Source organism: Dasypus novemcinctus, chromosome 13 (genome assembly GCF_030445035.2).
Source record: "Dasypus novemcinctus isolate mDasNov1 chromosome 13, mDasNov1.1.hap2, whole genome shotgun sequence".
In the NCBI taxonomy this organism is placed as follows: domain Eukaryota; kingdom Metazoa; phylum Chordata; class Mammalia; order Cingulata; family Dasypodidae; genus Dasypus; species Dasypus novemcinctus.
The window spans coordinates 22244391-22263986 of NC_080685.1; the positions used below are offsets into that span (position 1 = coordinate 22244391).

Genomic DNA, 19596 nt, shown 5'->3' on the forward strand with positions numbered 1-19596 from the left:
AGGCTGTGTTAGAATAAAACTTTATTTATAAAGGCAGATGGCTGGTAGGCCATAGTTTACTGACCTCTGATCTAAGTATTGATAAAAAGGACTATGGCACAGATATTCTAAAATATCTGAGAATAGTCCTTAACTTTTAACTTATTTATAATTAATGATCCTCTATAGTAAAACTATCTCTCAGTTACTTTGGTATATTTCTAATTTGGTTTGTCTTTTTTTTTTTTTAAGATTTTTATTTATTTATTTATTTCCCCCTGCCCCAGTTGTCTGTTCTCTGCATCTATTTGCTGCTTATTCTTTGTCCACTTCTGTTGTTATCAGCTGCACGGGAATAAGTGTTTCTTTTTGTTGCGTCATCTTGCTGTGTCAGCTCTCTGAGTGTGCAGAGCCATTCCTGGGCAGGCTGCACTTTGTTTTGCGCTGGGCTGCTCTCCTTACAGGGCGCACTCCTTGCACGTGGGGCTCCCTTATGCGGGGGACACCCCTGCGTGGCAGGGCACTCTTGAGCACATCAGCACTGCACATGGGCCAGCTCCACACAGGTCAAGGAGGCCCGGGATTTGAACCGTGGACCTCCCATGTGGTAGACGGACGCCCTAACCACTGGGCCAAGTCCGCTTCCCTGGTTTGTCTTAAAGAGTATAGGAAGTAGCACTGCTAAAATCTGGTTGTTCAATTGGTGCTTTATTTGGGATTGGGTTTGTTTAGGCTGAGATGTGTCTTCATGTCTATTTTAACAATTTTTATGGCAACATTATTTGGTCAGAATTTGGTAGCATTTGGAACAGAAATTTGAGCCTTGTTTATGTATTATATCTGCACATTCACTGGAATAAGAATAGTTTTCAAAGGTGAATCTTGGGGCTGACCAAGAAAAGTCCCTTGGCTCACCTCTGAGTAGAGGTGATACACAGGCCTCCTGTTTAAACATATAATCTTGCTAGTTTCATTCATTTTCTTAAGAAAATGTCACCTTACTCAGCTCAAAGACAATTAAAACATGTAGATTGCTTTTAATTGGCAATGTGGATTACACTTGTAATTTCCAACCCACTACTTCCCAGTATCTTTCAGAATCTTAGCTGAAATATTATGTAGCATTGCCTAGAAGATATGCAATTTGTAGTTTCTGTAGATTCTCTAAAGTATGCTAATCCAGATGAGCAAAAAAGCTGTCAGTATATCTAGACTAAATGGTCTTGGCTCCCTATAGGGTAGCCTTTACTGAATGACTTTTTGTTTTATGATGCCTCCCCTCTGTACTAAGGGAGAACAATAAGAAAGAGCCCTCAGAAATTTAGTGATATTTCTATTGAACTGATGTTGTTGAGAGAGTTAAGTACATTCACCTTAGAAAATAGCAAACCATTTGCTCAAAGAAAGTGTAATTATTACTGATTCATTATGATCTTGGTAATAATTCATTAATACTAATTCAGTAATAATTTTGCTCCTTTAAGCAAATGGTTTGTTATTTTCTTATGAATACTATGATTTATCTAACTGATCAAACTGTCTTGTCTTTCACAGTGATTGTCAGAAAACTTAGAACTAAATTTATGACCCATAGCAAGTTTCTAGAACTCTCTGGTATGCATTTTCATAATAGCCATCAGTCCTGGCCCTTTCTTTTACCTATCCTTTACCTTTGTTTTTCCTTTCTTTCATGTTTCCAAATAATTGATTTCATAATCCTTTGTTTTATATATATCCCCATAGATCACTTAACCATTTTGCTAAACAAGACCTGGATATAAGTAAGTTTAAAAATCACTAAAGACAAAGGATTCCATCAAGAAAGTGAACAGACAACCCACCGAATGGGAGAGAAATTTTGCAAATCATATACCTGATAAGGTACTTGTGTCTGGAATATATAAAGAACTCTTACAACTCAATAATAAAAAGACAAGTAACCCAATTATAAAACGGACAAAGGATCTGAATACACATTTCTTCAAAGAAGATATACAATTGGAAAATAAGCATATGAAAAGATGCTCAGCATCATTAGCCATTAGGCAAATGCAAATCAAATCATAAGGATATACCACTTCGTACTCATTAGAATAGCTATAATAAAAAATATAGAAAATAACAATGGGAAGCGGACTTGGCCCAATGGATAGGGTGTCTGCCTACCACATGGGAGGTCCACAGTTCAAACCCCGGGCCTCCTTAACCTGTGTGGAACTGGCCCATGCGCAATGCTGATGTGTGAAAGGAGTGCCCTGCCACACAGGGGTGTCCCCTGCGTAGGGGGGCCCCACATGCAAGGAGTGTGCCCTGTAAGGAGAGCCGCCCAGTGCAAAAGAAAGTTTAGCCTGCCCAGGAATGGTGCCACACACAAGGAGAGCTGATACAACAAGATGACACAACAAAAAGAAACACAGATTCCCAGTGCCACTGATAAGGATAGAAGCGGTCACAGAAGAACACACAACGAATGGACACAGAGAGCAGACAATGAGGGGGAAGGGGAGAGAAATAAATAAAAAATAAAACTTTTTTTAAAAAAAAGAAAATAACAAGGACGTGAAGAAATTGGAACCCTCATACACTGCTGGTGGGAATGTAAAATGGTACTTTGCAAAACAGTCTGGCAATTCTTCAAAATATTAAACATATACTTAGCATATGACTCAGCCATTCCATTCCCAAGAGAAATGAGAGCATAAGTTCACACAATGTCCATGCAAAAACTTGTACATGAATATACATAGCAACATTATTCTTAATAGCCAAAAATATGTGAACAACTCAAATGTCCATCGCCTGATAAATGAATAACAAAATGTGGTATATTCATACAATGGAATAGTATTCAGCCCTAGAAAGGAATGAAGTTCTGATACATGCTACAACATAGATGAACTTTGAATACATTATGCTAATTAAAAGAAACCAGTAGCGAAAGACCACATATTGTACAATTCTATTTATATGAAAGGTCCAGAACAGGCAAATCCTTAGAAAGGAGAATAACGGTTGCCTAGGACTGGAGAGCTTGGAGGGAATGGAGAGAGACTGCTAATGGGCACTGGGTTTCATATATTAAAAAGAAAGAAAAAAGTAAAAAACTAGATTTCTAAAAATAAAATACATTTTATAATCCCTAATAAAAGTCATGAAAATCTGATTTCTATTATATTGAGGGCACAAAGGAAATGTTTCTGAATGTTTATAGCATATATTACTATTAACATTTATTTTCTTTTAAATCTTATATTGGAGTGAGACTCCCAGTGGTAAATGGAAACAGTCATTCTATAGTAATGGTATATGTTGATATATGTTATGGTATATATTTTCTGTGACTATATATAGCTAAAGCATTGGTATTCTTAATTTAACAAGTGAAATTCTTGGCAGGTTAAGATGGTCACATTTAAGAACTTTATATTATTTCTATTTCTTATTGTTTACAAATGAGCAGATGGACAGAGGCTAGGTGGCTCATTAGATGGACTATATTCAACAAAGAGCAGGGTTCCTTTCAAAGATGAGAGATTGAAAATCATTGCCCTCTCACCCTCCCAGTGATATTCTTTGACATTTATTTCAGTTCCCGTTACTTTCACTGGAAAATGAACCTGTGTGTAATTCTGCTGATCCTGGTTTTCATGGTGCCTTTTTACATTAGCTATTTTATCGTGAGCAACATCCGACTGTGTAAGTGTTTTCCCCTCTTATGTCAGCATATAAATTGAGATAAGTATTCTTGGGGATTGGGGTTGTGGAGAGCTTCATTTCTAGATTATTTTCAGTAGCTTCTGCTATTGGGGGGGCACCTTACAGCATTTTTTAAATGTTGGCACAAAATAAATATTTATTGAATGAATGCTACAGCTTTATTTTTGTTTCTACTACTACTTTAATGTCTCCCTTATCTCAACCCACTTTTTAATTTCAACAAAATTTCTCTTATGATGGTAAGGATGCTTACACCAAAAATTACATTGTCCATCACTCATTTGGCAAGTAAAATATTAATTAGCATGATCCTGTATCTTTAAGTAGTGCAAGCTGTTTAACATATATCTATTTTCCCTAACAGTCTTATCTCCTCTATCTTAGTGTATAAACAGCGAGTGCTTTTTTCCTGTCTCTTATGGCTGACCTTCATGTATTTCTTCTGGAAACTAGGAGATCCATTTCCTATTCTCAGCCCAAAACATGGTAAGTATGTGTATTGGGGGTGGGGGAGGTTATTTAATTTTCTAATTTTGAAAAAAAAATAATTATTTTTAAACTTCTGAATGTAGATCCAAGTATGGCAAGCTATTTCTCTAAAAAATTGTCCTTCATCCTAGCAGGTGTCAAATGCTAAGTTTGTAACAGAGTTCTCTTGTTCTAGAGCAGAGTTTTTAGCCTGGGTTAGTGAATGAACTTCAAGGAAACAAGGAGTGGTGGTGTTCTTAAACCTCCTGATAATAATATGCAGAATTATATAACTACATTTTCATGTGCATTTGAGGGCAAGGAACCCATAAGCTTTTATCAGATTCTCAAAGGGGTCTGTGACCTAAAAGGTCAATGACCACTGCTAAAGCGATAGTAAAGATTGTCTTTATGGGAGTATATGTTTTATTTTAAGAAAAAGAGGTGGTATAAAACATTCACAATTAGTAGATTAGAAGAAAAACTTTCCAGGAATCTGTATATCTCATCTCACAAAAAGTTCATTTAAATGCAGGAACAACTCATGGACTGGGCTGCTCCCTATTTTCTGTGCTAAAATCAGTGAACAAGAATCTCTCAGCTAACAAGTCCTTCTGGAACTACGTATGAATCTATCTAAAATAGTTTGACAAAACCACCTATAATAAATATTCTGGAGCTTTCATATGGAGCCTGAAAAAAAAAATCTATTAATTTCAGTATCCTTTATCTGTCAGAGTTCTTACTGCAGAAAACAATATCTCTTCTACCTAGTTTAAAGCAGAAAGTGATTTTTATCGGCTATTAGAAAATTACTTAGGAAGACAGGGATGCCAGCCTTAAAAGCTGCACATTGAAGAGAAACACCCAATCACATCACAGTACTAAATTAGCAGAAGCCCCGCTGGAGTCATCACCTGCCACTCAGGGCTTATAACATCAGGAACCAAACAGAAGAACCTCTGTCCTGGCTCCTCCAGCTCCCAAGTGCTGTCACCACTCCACATTGTTCCCTTCTGCATTTGAGGTTTCACATGAGCGTATCAGTTTGGTGAAATCTAGGTAACATTCAGAACCTTAGCTGCAAGGACAACTGAGAAAGATGACTTTTAGCTTTCAGACTCTGTAGTAGAAGAAGGCATGCTAGAAGGGGACTGGAATGATTGTTGAATGCTGTGAAACCTCCGGTGTCTACTTATTGCTTGTAGCAGAGATTCAGGGGAGAGATTATGAGAGTCTACTACAGGAGATTCAGAAGAAATGTACAATTTCAAAAATATATTCAACATTGTAATTATTTATTTTGAAAATAAAATAGCTGTTTTGAAATTTCAAATAACATTAAAGAAGGCCAAAAAAAGTTAAGAAACATCAACTTACCAAAACCTTTCATATTTTTAGTGTGACATTTGGAACTCTTCTGGGCTTGGCTACTGTTCTCTTTCTCTATGTGTTCTGTCCTCTATCCGACCAAATTACTTGAAGTTTCTAGAAATGTTCTATTGGCCTGGACAATCCTTCATCCCTTGTCCACCTTGTCAATTCCTCTGAGATTTTCCTGACCCTCATTAGGAAATGTTCATTGTTCCCACATAAATGCACTTATATCACCTATAAAACTTAAAATTACTTATTTCCTTTTCTCATTTCTCACTAACCTATTAGCTCCCTGAGTTCAGGAACTATGTCTTATTTGTATGTTTATCCTGTGTGTGTAACATGGAACCTAGCACATAAGAAGTGTTTAATGTGTTTATTGAATCAGCGAATGAAAAATAAAATTAAGTCTCTCTTTGATATTAGATGGTTTCAAGAATTTAAGGTATAACCTAATCATACCCTGAAACACACTGAATGGAAATTTAGAATTTGCTGATATGGTCAGCATGCCCATGTCATTGTTGGGAAAGATTTGTAAAAGAGAGGCTCCAGATATTATAGCTCTCATAGAAACCAATTTCATATAAGCCCACAGAAAAACAAATTTATATATGATGTTAAAAGTGAGGGAAAAGGATTATAGAAATGACCTCAGGGCTGCTGACAACAGTAGCACAAGCTCACAAAAGACCTGACTTTGAGCCTTCCTCCACCTTTCTCCTTGTGAGAAGCCAGCTCAGCTCACAAGACCAGCACAGTCTGGCCACGCCAGAGGGAAGATGAAGACATCACATCTATTGTACCTCCACTTCACATCCATCACTTTTTCTAAATTCAATGGGAATATTCTGAAGTGGATACTGAGAAAAGAGCTAAGGAGCTGGTTTCAGTTTTAGTCTTTCCTTTGCATTCCAAAAAACAGGCACTTTGATTTTTAGCTGAATGTTTTATGTCTAATTTATTTTACCCTCTAGGAGAAATAAATAGGGAAAAAAGTTTAAGTAGTGATTGAGGAACAGCGGAACTTACACTGCCTGCTCAGAGCCTTCTCAGGACTGCCCAGACAACCAGTCTGATTTATTGCTGTGAAGACCGCAAAGAACTATAAGATATAGCCAGTCCTTATCTATAATGAAAAAATGTCAGTAAAAGTACTCTTTGTACGTGAAGGTTGGAAGACATTCCATAGTGGGAAAGAGTAAGAGAGGCCAAGAAAGCACATAAAAGTAGAAGGAATATGCATGAGCAGGTGGTATTGGTGAGATGGTCTTCTGCAAGTCACCTTATCCATCTGACTTCCATATATTAACTGCTACAAAAGAATGATAATGACTGACCTTTACTTCATTGAAATGCTGAGACTATGTAGATAGTACTACCAAGTACTTAAATTAAAAAAAAGATATTTAACAAAGTAACAGCACCTTAACAGGAATAAAAGTAAGGGAAACATTTGTCTTTTTTATATTTAATAACCTTTATTAATCCCTTGGAATTTTTGTTATTGTGTGATAATTGTGTACTCACAGTCAACAAACATTTATTGAACACCTTCTGTGTGCCAGGCAGCAAGGAAAACAAAAACCAATAAGACATGATTTTCTTATAAAGAGACTGCAAATTCAAAAGGTATTTGGAAAATGGATTTAACAAAATTTAGGTGGGAATTTACTCATTCATTTAACATTCCACAGATATTTATTTAGCACCTACTTTATATTAAGTGCTGGGGATATAACCATGAACAAAACAAACTTGGGTTTTTGGGTTCAAATTCCTCATCAAAAAAATGGGCTTTTCAATAATATGTACTTCATGGAATTGTAAGGATTAAATAAATTAATACGTGTAAAATGCTTAGAACATTGCTGGTACATAATAGATGCTTAATAAATGTTACCTGTATTTTACCATTACTCTTATTAGTGAAACCCATTACATTCAGTAGAGAAAAGAAGGAATAATTTCATTCAGTGTAGAAGAATGGGATGAAAGCTGGGTTGTAGCCAATTGAGGAATGAATGAGAGGTGAGGAAGAGGTGACCACAAGCATAATCTACTTTCAAGAAGCTTGGTTAGGAAGAGGGAAATCGAGGAATTGGTAATGAGAGGTAAACTCAAGGCCAAGGACAGACTTTTTCTTAGGAAGGAAACTTGAAACTGAAGGAAAAGAACCAGCAAAATGGAAAGAATGAAAATACAGGAGGTACAGGTAATGGACCAAGATTCTGGAGGAGGCAGAAGAGAAGATCAAAAGCACAAGCAGAAAAGTCTTAGCTTTAAACATATCTTGTTCTGAGGGATGTAAGTTGGAGTCATGATTGCAGATGTAAATATTTAGAGATGTAAATATTTACATATTTAGAGCAAAGGTAGTTAATAGTAAATATCTTCCATCTTACATGACAAGGGCATTTGCTAAGGGAAAGGCTGAGGGGAGAGGGGACTTGAAGAGTAGTTGCTAAGGGCGTGGGAAGAGACGCCTGACTAAGGGCAAGAAAAGGATTACACAGTATTCTGAGCTCTGCTAAGATTAGAAACTATAAATTTGTAATGGCACCGATATCAGGCTGCATTTTAGCAATTTTAGGGAGCTCAGAAATGAGCACAGGGAAGGCAAAGTGTTAGACTGATCTAAGATTGGGGGGTTGCAGAATGAGTTCTTCAGAAGGAAGAGAGTAAGAAACTGAGGGTGCTGGTGAAAGAAGTAGGCAAGCCTAGAGTCCAAGCTAGATACAGAAGGAAGTGGACACAACGGGGAAGCAAAAGACTAGGGACCAGAGGTTGCAATGAGCTCTTAATCGGTTGTAGCAGGAATAAAGGAGCAAAAGGACTCAAAGACTAGGAAGGCAAAGGGGTCAGAATATTGGAATTTTAAGTGTCAAAGCTGACAATTCCTAAATGGCAGCTCTGATGTTTGCCATAGGAGTGGATGGCTGAAAGGAATTATAGCCTACTAAAGTTTTTTTCCTGAGTTATTCTGAAGCTTTGCTTTTTTTCACTTATCCCAGATACCTCAACAGCAGCATTTATTTATTTTTAATAGATAATTGTGTTTCTGTCTCTTTTTTTGTTTTTGTTTTTGTCATTGTTTTTTTAATGTTACATTAAAAAAATATGAGGTTCCCACCCCCCACCCATCCCCCCACAATAACAACCTCCTCCATCATGAGACATTCACTGCACTTGGTGACCACATCTCTGAGCACTGCTGTACCCCATGAGCAACGGTCCACCCCACAGCCCACACTCTCCCACGTTCCATCCAGTGGGCCACGGGAGGACACACAGCGTCCAGCAACTGTCCCTACAACATCACCCAGGACAACTCCAACCCCCAAAAATGCCCCCACATCACGTCTCTTCCTCCCACTCCCCACCCCCAGCAGCCACCATGGCCACTTTCTCCACACCAATGCCACATTTTCTTCAATCACTAATCACAATAGTTCATGAATAGAATATCAGTAAGTCCACTCTAATCCATACTCTATTCCTCCATCCTGTGGACCTTAGAATGGTTGTGTCCACTCCACACCTATACCAAGAGGGGGCTTGGATTCCATATGGATGCTGGATGCAGTTCTCCTGCTTTCAGTTGTAGGCACTCTTGGCTCCCTGGTGTGGTGGTTGACCTTCACCTCCATGCCTGCTGAGTGGGGCACGTCCAACAAACCAGAGTATAGGAGCTGCAAGTCTGTTGAGGCTCAGGGCCTCACCACCACATGGTCAGTCCAGAGGTTCAGGTCCCCTGGACATACACCAAACCCCAGCACCAACTACAGTTTCTGGAAAAGCAACAGGAGAGGCTTGTGGACAAAGATCATATCTAAGTCCAGCTCCATCGCACAGAAACACAAACTCCAAAGTAGGGCCAACTGACATGGCACTGAACTCTATCTGCCATGACCATAGAACCTGTGGGTCTCTGTAGCCCTCAGAAGAACCAATACCTGGGGTTGTATCTACTTTATCTGTCTCTGGGACTCTGCTGAGGTGTGCATAAGGGCAACCCCTCTGATAACCTCCTGGCTCTTTTTGGAGACTCATAGCCATATAAACTCATTTGTCCTTTCCATTTCCCCCTTTTGTTCAGGTCAAAAAGCATTTTTAACTCCTGGTATTATATGTAGACTGAGATATTCTGCTGGTCCGAGTTGGCCCTTTTATTCAAGGTCATTTTCTAGTTACATCATCAGCTGGTACGTGGTAGTAATCCCTTGGCACCTGGGAGTCATGTCCCACACTGGGGGCAGGGCAACACATCTACATCCTGAGTTTGGCTTCGAGACTGGCCACATTTGAGCAACACGGAGGTTCTCAGGAGGTAACTCTTAGGCACCCTGCAGCTCTAGGCCTTGTTCTTATTTCAGGTGCACAGGCTTACAAGCATAATAATAATATCAAGGGTTAATTGTTGGACCCTCCTTCTTTGGTCTTTGCTGTTGCACTTGGGGGATTGTTGCTGTTCCTTTAGGGACTGTGATAGAGTCCCCTGGCTAGGAACTCAGCACTCCCTCAGTTGTTGTTTTTAATTATAACCACTATGAAAATATCCAAACATTTTCATGTACCCTGGATATAACAGCAGCATTTATTTTAACTGCTGAGTTAATTTTCAAATGTTCAGGAATGATGGATCAGGTACAACTGGTAATCTAAAACTCATGTATTTGGCTTTGAACTAATCATTCATATATAAATTCAGCCGTTTATTAGAGGCATTATGTATTTATTGGATGCAAAAATGAATAAGACATAAGCTGAGGCACTTATGACTAGAAGGAGATATATATATTTTTTTTTTGAAGGTAACTGTAATGCAAAGTGTTGTATGCTTTTTATTTTCCATTACCTTTACCATCGCCCAGTGATAGAGATTGATTCTGAAACCTATTGGATAGCAGGAAAACCAATAGACATTTATTTATTTTCTAAAATTTACACATTAATAATTAAAAGTTGTCTTTTATGCATTGGTTGTATGTATTGGTTGATGTTTTCAGTGATATTGTCTTTTGCAGTACAGATGCAAGCCAGTTTATTTACCTGGTATTAACATGCTTTGATATTTGTAGGGATCTTGTCCATAGAACAGCTCATCAGCCGGGTAGGTGTGATTGGGGTGACTCTCATGGCTCTTCTTTCTGGATTTGGTGCTGTCAACTGCCCTTACACTTACATGTCCTACTTCCTCAGGTAATGAGAAATTTTATCTCTTTTCTTTTTTTCCCCATTACTTCTTGAATACATATGGCCTATCTTCACAGCATCATTGATACTTAAATAATAGATCTATGACTCTGTTTTTTATTCTTCTCTTCCTCTGTCCCTGTAGGCACTGACCTATGAATCTTTCTAAAATGAGTCTTATTTCTTATATTGGTTGTCCTTGTTATTTGCCTTTCATGCATTCATTTGTTTGTTTTATTAGAGAAGTTGTAGATTTTCAGGAAAATCATGAAGAATATACAGTTACATAGTATCCAGTCCCCACCAGTATCACCACATACACACAATTTTCTCTAATATTAACACTTTGCAACAGTGTGATACTTTTCTTAAAATTGATGAAGCAATATTATTTTAATTATACTGTTAGCTATAGTCCATAGTTTACATTAGAATTCATTGTGTTATATAATCCAGTGGGTTTTTAAAATTTTTATTCTAATAACATATATATAACCTAAAATTTCCCCTTTTAAGCACATTCAAATATATAATTCAGTGGTGTTAAATACATTCACAATGTTGGGCTACCATCGCTACCATCCATTACCAAAATTTTTCCAAGATCCCATATAGAAACTATATCAATTAAGCATTCACTCCCCATTTCCTACCCCCTTCCCAGCACCTTATATCCTGTATTCTAGTATCTGATTCTTTGAATTTGCTTATTCTAATCATTTCATATCCATGAAATCAAACAATATTTGTCCTTTCATATCTGGCTTATTTCATTCAGCACAATGTCTTCAAGGTTCTTCCATATTGTAGCTTATATCAGAATTTAGTTCCTTTTCACAGGTGAATAATATTCTCTATATGTATATACCACATTTTGTTTATCCATTCATTTGCTGATGGACAGTTGGGTTACTTCCATAGTTTGGCAATTAGAAATTACAGTGAACATCAGTGTGCAAATACCTGTTCATGTCCCTGCTTTCAATTCTTTTGGATAAAATCCAAAAATGAAATGACCAGTTTATATGGTAATTCTATCTGTATTTGATTTTCTGAGGAACCACCGAATGTTTTCCACAGTTAATGCACCATTTTGCATTTCCACTAATAATGAAAAAGTATTCCTATTTCTCCACGTTGTCTCCAGCTCTTACTATTGTTCATTTTATTAATAGTAGCCACTCTAGTGGGTGTGAAATGATTTCTCATTTTAATTTTCATATTAAGCATTTCCTTAATAGCTAATGACATTGAGCATCTTTCCATGTGATTATTGGCCATTTATATGTCTTTGGAGAAATCTCTGTACAAGTCTTTTGCCCATTTTTAATTGGCTTGTTCTTTTTTTGTTGTTGAGTGTCTGGATTTCTTTATATTCTAGATATTAAACCTTATTGGATATATGGTTTCCAAATATTTTCTCCCATTTTGTACATTGTTTTTTTACATTCATCATGAATTTGATGCATGAAAGTTTTAAATTTTTTTTCCTAAAGAAAAAGAGAGAAGTTTTTAATTTTGATGAAAATCTGTTTTATTTGTGTTTTGCTTTTTGTGCTCTTGATGTAAAGTCTAAGAAACCGTTACCTAACATGAGGTCCTGAAGATGCTACTATATTTTTTTTCTAGGAGTTTTATAGTTTTGATTATTATATTTAGGTCTTGAATCCATTTTGAATTGTGTTTTTATATGGCATGATGAAGAGGTTCACCTTCATTCTTTTGATGTGCATATCCAGTTTTCCAGCACTATTTGTTGAAGAAACTCTTCTTTCCCCATTGAGTCAACTTGGAACCCTTGTCAAGAATTGTTTGGCCATAGATGTGGGCATTTATTTCCTTTCCATTGGTCTATATGTCTGTCCTTGTGCCAGTTCAGTGCGTTTTTTTATAGTTACTGGGGAACAAACTTAGGACCTTGTATATGGGAAGCTGGTGCTCAACCACTGAGCCACGTCGGCTTCCCTGAGTTGGTTTTTTCGACTGTTTTGCTTGCTTGTTTTTGTTTCTTCAGGAGGCACCAGGAACTGAACCTGGGACCCTCCATGTGGAAATCACTTGAACCACATCTGCTCCCCTCAATGCTATTTTTTTTTAAAGATTTATTTTGTTTATTTCTCTCCCCTCTCCCGCCCCCATTGTCTGCTCTCTGTGTCCATTCGCTGTGTGTTCTTCTGCGTCCACTTTTTATTAGGCAGCACTGGGAAACTGCGTCTCTTCTTTGTTGCGTCATCTTGCTTTGTGTGGCACCAGGAGTGTGGTGCCACTCCTGGGCAGGCTGCACTTCCAGTCCATGAACACAAAATATCTTTCGATTTATTTAGGTCCTTGATTTCTTTTAGAAATGTTTTATAGTATTCTATGCACAAATTCCTTTATATCCTTGGTTAAATTTATTCCTAGATATTTGATTCTTTCAGTTGCTATTGTAAGTGTAATTTTTCTTGGTTTCCTTTTCAGATTGTTCATTACTAACATATAGAAACACTACTGATTTTTGCATGTTGATCTTATACACCACCGCTCTTCTGAATGCATTTATTAACTCTGGTAGCATTGATGTAGATTTTTCAGGATTTTCAAAATATAAGTTCATGTCATCTGCAAATAAGAAAATCTTGACTACTTCTTTTCCAGTTTGGGTACCTTTTATTTCTTTTTCTTACCTTATTACTCTTACTAGAACTTCCAGTACAATATTGAATAACCCTAGCAATAGAGGGCATCTTTGTCTTGTTCCTAATCTTAGAGGGAAAGTTTTCAGTCTTTTACCACTCAGTATGGTGTTAGCTATGGGTTTTTCATGTATGCTCTTTATCATGTTAAGGAAGTTTCCTTTTATTTCTAGTTTTCTATGTGTTTTTATCAAGAAGAGATGCTAGATTTTGTCACATGCCTTTTCTGCTTCAGTTGATTTGATGATATGGTTTTCTTCCTTTTTTCTGTTAGTGTAGTGATTATGTTAATTGATTTTCTTATGTTGAACCACCTTTGCATCTTTGGGACAAATCCCACACGATCATGGTATATAATTCTTTTAATGTGCTGTTGGATTTGGTTTGCTAGTACTTTGTGTTTTGTTTTGTTTTGTTTTTAAGATTTATTTATTTCTCTTCCCCCCCCCCCTCACCCTGGTTGTCTGTTCTCTGTGTCTATTTGCTGCGTCTTCTTTCTTTGTCTGCTTCTGTTGTTGTCAGCGGCACAGGAATCTGTGTCTCTTTTTGTTGCGTCATCTTGTTGTGTCAGCTCTCTGTGTGGGTGGCACCATTCTTAGGCAGGCTGCACTTTCTTTCGCGCTGGGCAGCTCTCCTTACGGGGCACACTCCTTGCGCATGGGGCTCCCCTACGCGGGGAACACCCCTGCGTGGCACAGCACTCCTTGCGCGTATCAGCACCGCGCATGGGCCAGCTCCACACAGGTCAGGGAGGCCCAGGGTTTAAATTGCGGACCTCCCATGTGGTAGACAGACGCCCTAACTACTGGGCCAAGTCCGTTTCCCTCTAGTACTTTGTTGAGGGTTTTTTGTCAATATTCATGCAAATTATTTTTTTTTAAGAGATGTTTCTTATGGAATATTATTCAGCCATAAGAAACAATGAAGAAACATGATGCAACATGGTAGAACCTTGAAAACATTATGCTCAATGAAATAAGCAAGACATATAAGAACAAATATTGTGTGATGTCATTTACAAGAGATGCCTAGAAATAGTAAATTCACAAAGACAAAGTATATTAGAGATTAACAGTGGATGGAGAGAGGAGGAAGAGGAAGTATATGTTTGTTGAATATGGAATGTTTGTCAGTGAAATTAATTTAAAAGAAAAAATGGCAAATTTCAGTCCAGGGGAGCAGATCTGACTCAAGCGGTCGAGTGCCTACTTTCCACACGGGAGGTCCCGGGTTCGGTCCCCTGTGCCTCCTAAAAACAAACAAGCAAACAAACGAAAAAGTCAACTCAGGGAAGCCAATGTGGCTCAGTGGTTGAACACTGGCTTCCTACATATGAGGTACGGGGTTCAATCCCTGGCCCCAGTACCTAAAAAAAATTTTAAGCCAACCTCCTCCACACGCACCCTTTTTAAAGGCACATTTCCAGTGGACAACAGTGTGAACTAATCCCAACTTCAGCAAATGAATTCCTCCCAAATGTAGAGCAATGGAAGACAATGCCAAGTTATAAATGTGCTTACACACACATTCTAAATGTCACAGGATCAAAGCTAAAAAAGACCATAAGAGAGCTAGGTACCTTTCATTGCCCTGAGACCCCATAAACATTAGCTATAAGAAATGATAGTAGATCCTTTTGTGGTTCATAAGGATGATGAATTGGTGTTTACACGCTTGTGTGAGATATGCCTCCCTCCAAACCTTGTTATGAAGTCGGCACATTTCCCGTCTGATGTGAAAAAAAAAGATAACAAAAACATTTTAGTTTTTTTGCACTCATTTTAATACTCTATAAAAATACAACTCCTTGAATTACTGAGTAACAACTGAGGTTTATGTATTATTCTAGATGCCTTGTATTATGCCCAAGGGTGGAACCCCAAAACATTGCTCACAGTTTGTGCTTATTTTAGGAATGTGACTGACACAGATATTATAGCCCTGGAACGGAGACTGCTCCAAACTATGGATATGATCATAAGTAAAAAGAAAAGGTAAGATAGCATATTTTTAAAATTCGTACTCTTAGAATTTCTCAACAAGATAATCTGACTATAAATTAGTGCTGGCAGGGAATTTCATCTTGTCGTTTTTATTCTAAGGTATGGTGCCATCAAAGATTTAGTGTCTAGTCTTGTGTGGAAGAAAGTTTTCAAATTCAACCTTTTTCCCAAATTTAGATATTTTTCTTTGGATAAATTATTAGGATAACTTTTATATTTCAAATTCTACACTGGGTATTTTAAAAATTTATTGACCTGCATTTTTAAAAACTTTTTTTATGCCTGACATAGATCTTTTCAACATCCTTTCTCCAACTACTTAAAAAATCCTTCAAGGCTTCTACTTACTGTCGCTGGTGTATTTAGTGTTTAAAAAGTTGTTGTTGGGTTTTTTGTTTGGTTTTGTTATTTTAGAGGTACCATGGATTGAACCCAGGACTTCATACATGGGAAGCAGGCGTTCAACCATTTGAGCTACATCCGCTCACCAAAAAGTTCTTTTAAAATACGTTTTCAAGGTGGTATTTCATCAAAATCTAATTCACTGTAGATAAAAATATAAGCTCTGGAATAAACTGAATTTGAATCCTTTGTCTACCACTAACAGTGTGACCTTACTCTTTTTGTCTTGGTTTTTTCTTCTGTAAAATGGAGATAATATAATAGAGTCAAGACACATAGAGCCTTTAGACAATGAGTCGTACATACTTACTGAATGTATTAATCATCTCTGAAGGATAGTCATTGATTCATTTTGGTGTGTTTTTTTTTTTTGGTTGTTTTTTTTTAAAGATTTATTTTTATTTATTTAATTCCCCTCCCCTCCCCTGGTTGTCTGTTTTCTGTGTCTTTTTGCTGCGTCTTGTTTCTTTGTCCGCTTCTGTTGTCATCAGCGGCACGGGAAGTGTGGGCGGCGCCATTCCTCGGCAGGCTGCTCCCTCCTTCGCACTGGGCGGGTCTCCCCATGGGTGCACTCCTTGCGTGTGGGGCTCCCCTACACGGGAGACACCCCTGTGTAGCACGGCACTCCTTGCACGCATCAGCGCTGCGCATGGGCCAGCTCCACACGGGTCAAGGAGGCCCGGGGCTTGAACCGCGGACCTCCTATGTGGTAGACGGACGCCCTAACCACTGGGCCAAAGTCCGTTTCCCTCATTGATTCATTTTGATGTTTTACCTTCAGTGAGTCAATTATTTAGTAATTCACTTAATAATTATAGAAAGCCTAGTTTATTCCAGGCACTGTACTGGTTGCTGGGAAAGAACGATGAACAAGAAAATTAATTCTTACTTTCATGAAGCTTATTTGTCTACTGTCTTTATTAGTGCTATCATTATCCATATGTAAGTGGTGACACAGAGGCTTTAAATTGCACACATGTTTTTTAAGTTATATCTGTTCCTTCAACACTTTTCTGTAGTATGACCCATAATCAGGTCAAAGAAGCCTTAATACAAGAGATAACAATAGATGTTAGATTGATAAAGAAGACCCATATTTACCAACTAATTATTTGTCTCCATTTCTATGCATATTTACTAGGGCATTGGAGGTTAGATACACATGTGTATCCATTTATTTATGTATATATATTTTGGGTGTTTTTTTTTTTCTACAGTTTATTTTACATAAATATATAGGATTTTTAAAATGTAACAAAAAGAGCAAGATTATTCAATATAAAAAGATACTTTCATAGGACCAATACTAGTTTGATTCCAAAGATGATCTCCCTTTTACTATATTTCTATTTTTTCATATTTTTTTATTAGAGAATTTGCAGGTTAATAGAAAAATCATGCAAAAATAGAGTTCCCATTTACCCCCCTTATTGTTGACATCTTGCACTAGTGTTGTACCTTTGTATCAAATGACGATATAATTGTACTATAGTTTATAATAGGGTTCACACTGTTAGTGTTGTACAGTCCTATGGTTTGTTGTGTGTGTGTGTTTTTAATTCTAGTAACATATATACAACTTAAAATTTCCTCTTTTAACCACATTCATATAAAGAGATGAATATGAAGGTTAAGTCATGACCCATGTGAAATATGAATGTGCTACTTTTAAGCTATTTCATCACTAGTCATGGTTAGAAATTGACTCTAATCTTTACACACTCTAGTCCAGTACCCCTATAGCCCTTATTTAGTAAGTATCAGGCATGATTTGTGGTCCTGCTATAGGTCTTATTAATTTGAGTGGCCCTCTGAAGGATCAGCCTCCCAACTTTACCTAATCAGTACAGTCCTTTACCTAGTAGAGCTAAAAGGCAGGTAAACAGCTAACGTGGCAGCACTAGGGCCCTTGGGATTTATGCAATGCCCTTGCTATTTACTGCAATTTAGAAGAATTGTTTTTAAAAACACGTAACTGAGAAAGAGTAATGATTAGAAAAAAATCATCTTTTGATTTAAAAGTAGGGGACCATAGTGAAATGACATGTAAGAAAAACATCTGTTAAGAACAAAAAAGCTAATGGGTGAAATGGAGGGAGGTAAGAGGCACACTGTCTTCTAATTTGGAACGCCGAATAGGAGGTGAGGTTTTAGTAATTGGAAAACATTTTTCAAAACTTGAGTTCAATTAATATGGACATTGCAGATTTGTTAAATCAAAGACTTTCAGCTTTTTTCAAGTTGAGAGGATTAAGTGACCTATTGTTTTGTTTTGTTGTAAAGACTTTGTTTTGGTACCCATAATATAGGTTTAAAATAATCTCTATTCACAAACAGTATTAGTACAATCTTTAAGTTGTGATTTTAGGGAAGATAGGAAATAGAGCTCTGCAACTACACCATGGTATAATGAAAAGAACATGAACTAGAGAATCACTTTATAATAAACTTAAGTAGTCTTGAGCAAACACTAGCTTCTCTGTTTCTTCATTTGCAAAATGACATGGTTAACTAGTCTCTAGGATCCCTTTTGACTCAAATTCTGGTTTTATGATTTTTTCTGTATCTCATGGCATACACACACAAAAAAATAGAGAAATATAACATGTAAAAGTCAAACATGAACTATTATGATGTAAAAAAATATTAACTTTTCCTTTGAGTTTTGTTTTTCCAGTTTCTTTTGAAAATTTGTAGGAAAATGGGGAGGGAGGGAATGCATTCACTGGTGAAATTTCAGCACCAGCCACAGCTGTTCTCAAACCATAGTAGAGGGAACGTCCACAAATGGCAGTATATAAAGAAGTCAAGCAATTCCTTCTATAAAACTGGAAACAAATATTAAAAATATTTTACAGTGCTGGAAAATGAACATAGACAAGTAAAAATTTGACAAGTAAAAATATCTAACTGTGGTTTCTGGCTTTCTTGCCTGGAGGTGCTCTCTATCCTCTCCTTTTCTCCCAATATTTATTCAATTCGTAGATTGATAGAATTTAAATCAACAGAGTAATTGGATATTTAAAGGGGGAATTTTGGAAGCAAGGGAAATGCAGGGGGCTGAGACCAGAATCAAAGTGTAAAAGTCCCTGCCTAATCACTAAACTATGCGTGCGCACAGGAAACACCAGAAAACCTGAGAAAAAGTAGGCAGAAATTAGGCAGAGGTCTTCCCTTAAAAGACTGAATTGCTCCTTGATGAGGTTTGCATGTTTGCTGTGTCTTTAACTGAATGCATTACCCAGGCTGTCTGCAGACTAAACATAAGTAGCAGCAAGCAAAAGTCTTACTGGCTTATGGTGTCACAGGGCAGAACTCAGATCTGGCAAAACAACTAGAAATCTAGGCGGTATCCCTAGAAACAAAGGAATCGCGGAGAGAGTGAGCCATAAAATATGACTATCAAATCTTTGTTGACCACAAAACTCCAGAGAGTTAGGCTAAGAAAGAAACACCTGGTAGCTGAAAATAACTGAGCAGAGACAGTTGGCTATACACCACAGGTATGAAAAACTTCACAGTTTTTTAGTTAACCACCTACTAGAGAAAAAGAAACATATTTTGGGGGTAGAGAGTCCCTATTACATATTATCTACAATGTCAGATTTTCAACAAAACTTACTAGAAATGCAAAGAAACAGGACCTTATGACCCATATTCATACAAAAGGCAATCAGCAGAAACTCACTCCAAGTGAGCCCAGATGATATAGTTAGCAATCACAGACTTTAAAGTAGCAGTTATAAGTATGTTCAAAGAAATGAAGGAAAGCATGATAT

The 19596-nt window shown here is 37.2% G+C and overlaps 1 protein-coding gene and 1 non-coding gene across 9 annotated transcripts in view; both read left to right on the forward strand.

The window, feature by feature from the left end:
* The window catches only part of GPR89A (G protein-coupled receptor 89A), a 63324-nt gene that overhangs the window by 11425 nt on the left and 32303 nt on the right, over positions 1 to 19596 (forward strand). For 7 of the 8 annotated variants that reach the window (XR_011645365.1, XM_071207387.1, XM_071207385.1 and 4 more), the window contains 4 exons: positions 3569 to 3675; positions 4081 to 4182; positions 10623 to 10743; positions 15326 to 15406. Coding sequence is in view for 7 of the 8 variants with exons in the window: in XM_071207385.1 (XP_071063486.1) it covers positions 3569 to 3675; positions 4081 to 4182; positions 10623 to 10743; positions 15326 to 15406 (411 nt within the window). In the remaining variant the exon portion in view is untranslated. Of the gene's footprint in view, positions 1 to 1722; positions 1861 to 3568; positions 3676 to 4080; positions 4183 to 10622; positions 10744 to 15325; positions 15407 to 19596 lie in introns of all 8 variants that reach the window. The other variant, XM_071207386.1, reaches the window with a different exon arrangement.
* LOC111764775 (small nucleolar RNA U13) lies at positions 15043 to 15147 on the forward strand. Its single transcript, XR_002797298.1, has one exon. It is a non-coding gene; the product is annotated as a small nucleolar RNA U13 (small nucleolar RNA).